At 33.4% G+C, this 5,813-nt stretch overlaps 1 protein-coding gene across 1 annotated transcript in view; it reads right to left on the bottom strand.

Moving 5' to 3' along the window:
- Window positions 1-2,677: 2,677 nt before the first annotated feature.
- The window catches only part of LOC111397822, a 7,792-nt gene continuing 4,656 nt past the window's right edge, over window positions 2,678-5,813 (bottom strand). The window contains exons 4-7 of the mRNA XM_023024797.1: window positions 5,211-5,317; window positions 4,720-4,828; window positions 3,260-3,339; window positions 2,678-3,130 (exon numbers count right to left, since the gene is read on the bottom strand). Of these exons, the coding sequence (XP_022880565.1) occupies window positions 2,882-3,130; window positions 3,260-3,339; window positions 4,720-4,828; window positions 5,211-5,317 (545 nt within the window). The 3' untranslated portion in view covers window positions 2,678-2,881. The remainder of the gene's footprint in view (window positions 3,131-3,259; window positions 3,340-4,719; window positions 4,829-5,210; window positions 5,318-5,813) is intronic.

Raw genomic sequence — 5,813 nt, 5'->3', positions numbered from 1 at the left:
TCTCTCTCTCTCTCTCTCTCTCTCTCTCTCTCTCTCTCTCTCTCTCTCTCTCTATGCACACATTATGAAGCAAAAAAAGATTGAAGCTATAGAGAACCATTCGTCTTCTCGAAATCGAGAGGGTGAAGACGAAGAAGAAGAAGACAAAGAAAAATTTAAAGTTTCGTGCTGGGGATTTTTCAAAGAAATGTTTTCGTTGTTGTCATTGAGAAATCGAACAAATCGAAAACTGCCGGCTGGCAACTTCAGATATAGTCCATTGAGTTATGCTCAAAACTTTGATGAAGGTAACAATGAAGACGACTCTTACGGGAGTTTTTCCTCTAGGTATGCTGCTCCTTCGTCAAGTTTCAATGTCGATACCAAAAATGATTAATTTGTGCATACAATTGCATGCTTTTACTAGATACATAAAACCCGATTTTCGATATGGTTGTTAATTGAGAAATCTCTACTTGTGTATATGCTATTCGATAAATGTATATTCGTTTACTATTTCCTTTGTTCTTGCATAAATATCAAAACCATTAATGCACGCAATTTACAATTATTGATATATACTATATGAATGGTAGGAGATACAATCAATGTATCCTAACAGAATATGCCTTCTGGCTCTTTTCTTCGATTATGATTTGCTCCATTTTTCTCTTCTTTTTTCCTAAAATATTCATGGGGTGTTCTCAACAAAGATTTTAATGAATTTTGTGGATATGAATAGATTCTTACAAATTCTATTAAATCTCATCAAATATGGTGAAATTTCAAAAGATTTGCTTATATGTATTTTTAAGTTTGAAATCCATCCAACTCTTTTAAAATTCTTTAACTAATGAAATTTTTATAAATCCATTAATTATTAACGACTCTAAATTTTAAAGAATTTTATTAAAATCTCAATTAAGGACTCCTAAATTTTAATGAATTTCATTAAAATTTAATAAAATCTCAATTAAGAACACCTAAATTTAGAATAACTTTTAACATTCATCACAATCTCAATTGAGGACATCTCCTTCTATATCATGAAAATTAACTACAATAATATGCAAGAACCTTCAACCAAGATTTGTTTTCAATTTCATTTATTTCAGTGGCGATGATATTATGAACAACGTCGTGTAGCACCAGTTTAAATTGGAAATTACTGTTTCATCGAATATGAACAACGTTGTGTGGCACCAGTTTAAACTGTTTCATTATTCTAATATTATAGAAATTCATAGGCTTAATTTCGAAAGAATATTGTGAGGTAGCATCATCTTACATGAAATAGTAGTGCGAAAGTTCAGTTTTTTTCCCCCATTTGACAGTCTAAAAATGTATATGCTAGATGAATGTGTCTCTCTCTCTCTCAAAACTTAACGTACATATAATTATTTTAAAGGTCCTTGGCATCTACTTAGAAAGGTGAAGCCTCAAAAACACAAAAGGTAATAAAAATAAAATAAAATTGGAGTGAGTGCCCCCACTGCCCCACTGGTCCCTAGTTGGCTGTGTCCCTACTCTTGAAGTAGTGATGGAGCCACCTATGGTGATTGGAAGTCAGCCTCTATATGCTTCGTGGGGACAAGAGACTGGGGTTGGGATCGAGGGCGACCACGAGGGATTAGGGATTAGGGTTGGAGTGGCACGGAAGCTGAGGACTAAAGGGTGGCTAGGGGCGGTTTTGCTTTATATATATATATATATTTGCCCTTCTTCATCTCTTTTTTATTAGGTTTCACTTAATTACCGGAACCAAATTCAAATTAGAACTGTGGATTACAATTCTGATTCGATTCCATTCATAACATATTTGTTAAAAAACTGTGAGGAAAATTTTGTTCTCCTTCTTGTTCGTGTTCGTAGATTTCAACTCTTGACGTTTAGTATGTAAATTAAGAATGTTTCTTTAGTGAGAGGATTAAGATTGCCAAGACATTGGCCGAATCAATGGTATGAAGCATACGAATATCTTTGAACCTTCTTAATTCTTAAAGAAGTCAAATATTAGCGTCTTTTAATTTTTCCTTCCGACAAACATGATACTTACTCTTCTTGAATAGGTATGAGATGATCAACAGGACTGAACACGAGATAAAATAACGAAAAAAAAAAAAAAAAAAAAAAAAAAAAACTGAAATAGTCCGAGGCCACCACCATGACCTGACCCACCGCCTACACCATCTCCTTCACCACCAAATCTACCAATTCAACTTGAGCAATGGAAGAAGACAATGTTGGAGGCCAAGGAGGAATCTACTTCATCTGCCTCTCCTCCACCACAACCACCTTCATGTCTCTGGCATAAAAGCAAACTTACCTATTTGTATTGAGGCAACAAGTAAAAACATTAGGCAAAGCAGGATAAACACATAGCACACGAGGAACGGTGACGGAGGAGCGACACCAATCTACGAGGTAGGCTCCGAAGTTTGGAGGTGGAACAGCATCGAAAAATAGGTGGAGACCGCTGGCACAAAGTACATATATTCGGAGGATGATGAAATGTCTCTCTCGTAATGTAGTGGGGGTATACCTGATTTTTGAAAAAAAAAAATAATAATAATAATAATAATAATAATAATAATAATAATAAATAAAATAAAATTTGCTCTATTTATGAAATTGAAACATTTAAAGATAGATATAATTTCTAATATTCTCTTGGATAAATTTTAATTGAGAATATATGTATGAAATGTTAAAACTTGAAATTATCATTAATAATAACAAAGGTGAAAGATAAATCCCAAAAATTGGTGTCATATTCACCCCTTCAAACTTCAAAAAGGACATATAACAAGTGCTACTACAATACAAAACACCTAAAATTTGATATTTATACTTGCTCGTACACTGCACCTGCCTAGTGTTTTCAACTATTCCAACAGATAAACTATGTTTGCTGCTCTTGATTTTGATGTAGATTATGACGACGATGATTTTGGGGAGACGGGTGGTGTTGGCGTCTTTGCTGATGTTGGCGATGAAGTTCAACGCCACCATTTATATTCTGTCGGGAAGCCTGTTGACGACGACTTGCTTTCCATCGCAAATACTCCGCAAGAAGTGAATTAGTGCTAATTGCAATTCCAAACCCAGTGAAAGAAGAAAGCAACACGGACAGAATAGCATTTACTTTGAGCTGCATAGTATGATTCCCAAATTCCGAATATAAAATTAGATGGAATTAGCAGAACATATCCCGAAGGACAAAAAGGAAAATACAAAACAGAGAAAGGAACAGATTACAGAAAGAGGAAGTTTTACGTACCACAGAATAAAATATATGTGCAAATAGGATCACTATCGCAAATTGAAACGATGCGTAAGCCCATATGTAACTCTTGCTCACTGCCGAGTGCGACCAATCAGACAAGTCATTCTAGTTCTTAATCAAAACACTGGTCTTTAAAATGGTAATAACAAGAAAGTTAAAGAGAAAAGCAGAGATATATACTTGAGAACATAACAAATAGAGGAAGAGTTTAACTATTAAGAGAGAATTTGACTCCAGGATCATCTCGTGAAGATTTCGACTTTTCAAGATCAGTTTCCATTTTGATGTATAAATTTTTATTTCAAATTACTCTTGTAGCTCTATGTTTATGTACAAACCTGACAAATAAAACAAGCCCCATAAAGAAAATAAATTATAAACAATATAGAGCACAATGCATCTGATACAGACTTGTACTCGAATATTGTAGTTAAAATTGCAGTCACACGAATTTAATCAATAATCAGAGTTCAGGCTTAAAAAAATTTTGTTAATAAGATATTAAGCCCTTAAAACAAAACTCTCTTTTTCTTAAACTCATTTTTAACCACACATTCTCATAATAAAATATTTTGCACATAACTCAGAATTTTTCACTACTTTTTAACCACACAATCTCCAAAATCTCCCTATTCTAAAACCCATTTTCCCAAAAAAAAAACTCTGTTTGTCAAACAGAGGCTAAGTTGGTAATCCAAGACAAATTTGGCTAATACACATGCACATACGCCTTTGGATACAATCTACAACTTTGTTAACATGATCAAATTATGTCTGTGTTTTTCAATCATTAGGCTATCCTCTTTATTTTCAAAATTAAAATAAATAAATAAAAAATAAATCATATTTTTCAAAGCCAAAATCCACTAGAATCTCAATGTAGGAAACTTCATTTTAATGTTCCCAAAGTCTGTTTACATCAACCCTTTATGAATTTGAAGAATTGAAGAAGGCATGTAAAAGTTTCCCAGTCTCTCCATATATAATCTACAATGGAGGTGCAATTTTGTTTAGCAAAGTCAATGACTATGTTTCTTATACTCTTTAAGGAAAATGCATATTGCCTGTTAGCTTAAGGAAACCTACTAATTATCCTTTCAGGGTTTGAACACGAAACTTACACCACGTGTTTTCATAAACCCTACACATTTCCTCCTCCTTTCATTGGCTTGGTGATTAGTTTTTTTCCTTTGGAATGTTCATTATCTAGAATTTCATGGGCACAAGCTTTTCTATTACATATCCCATGGACATTTTTCACAAGATCTACGATTTCTAAAATCACGGGGGAAGATTCTCAATTCATTGTTTATGGTATTCCTTCAGATAGATTAAATAATGGGATTTACCATAAGAAAATATCTTATTTACAAAAGGTATAAAATTATAAAAGGAGGATAAATACTGTACTTAGTAAATGAGCACGGGAAATGAGAGCAATCTATTAAATTTACCCATAGTAGAAGATATCATGGATGAGAGAAGACCCAAAGCACAAGAGAAAGGCAAAGAGATGGCAAGAGCCCGAGGTCCCATGTCGGACACCTGTTTCAGTTTAAACCACTAAGGACAATGACAAGCATAAATCAAATTTAACAGTGAGATGCATACGCCACAATTGTAATCCACAACATTGTTTAGAAATTCTAGAAATATTCTTATTTATTTATATGCCCAGGCATGAAAAGGAAAGTAATTACGAAGAATTTCTGGAAAAGATAGTGTAGAATAAACAGCAAAGAAATACTTTTTGGGGCAAGAAGAGAATGAATGGAGTACACTTGGCAAAAAGGAGGCTGGGAAATTAGTCGGGGTGTGATCATCAGTACAAGTTCCATCTATCTAGTTGACATCTATAGCCTTTAGTCTATGCTATTATAAGTTTCCCTTCCTTCTTCACTCAATGACGATATAAAATCTCCACTGCTTAGCATGCTGCATCTACATTGGAATCTCTATGGTCTCTTTCAATCCTCTGTATTAGCAAGCCTTTCCCTCTTGCTGTATTACGAAGTGATGGTGTGCAAGTTTTCCTTTGGTCTTCACTTTTTCCTAAGGATATTGAGGCACTAAGATGATATTGTTAATAGCGTATGAGTTACGTTCAAAAATTCTAATATGTCATGCAAACATGAAAATTTCAAGAGATGACATCTAATGGGAATTTGCCTTTCAAAAATATTCATACTTTACGGTAATATCTCATGAAAACTGTGAAGATTTTACATCTCTTTTAGCGGTTGTCTCTGTAGTATGGACACTCTAACTAGGAAAACATGTCCGTATCTGACACGTGTCGATACCAACACTCTTAGAATACTCTATAATAATCATTTTTCTTTCTTACTGTAGCTATTATATATTTTACTCAAAATTGTTAATAAATAAAAAATAAGTATTCATATTTAAAAGATTTCAACAAGAAAAATCAATAATAAGTACAAAAATAAATTTATACTATATAAATGAAGAATTTTAAAGAATTTAATTAACGTGTCGATGACGTGTCGTATTGGTACTTTTTTTAAAAATCACAAGTCAACGTATC

Source organism: Olea europaea, chromosome 7, assembly GCF_002742605.1.
Source record: "Olea europaea var. sylvestris chromosome 7, O_europaea_v1, whole genome shotgun sequence".
In the NCBI taxonomy this organism is placed as follows: Eukaryota; Viridiplantae; Streptophyta; class Magnoliopsida; order Lamiales; family Oleaceae; genus Olea; species Olea europaea.
Note: the sequence above shows the minus strand (reverse complement) of the source record. Positions and strands in the feature narration are given on the sequence as shown.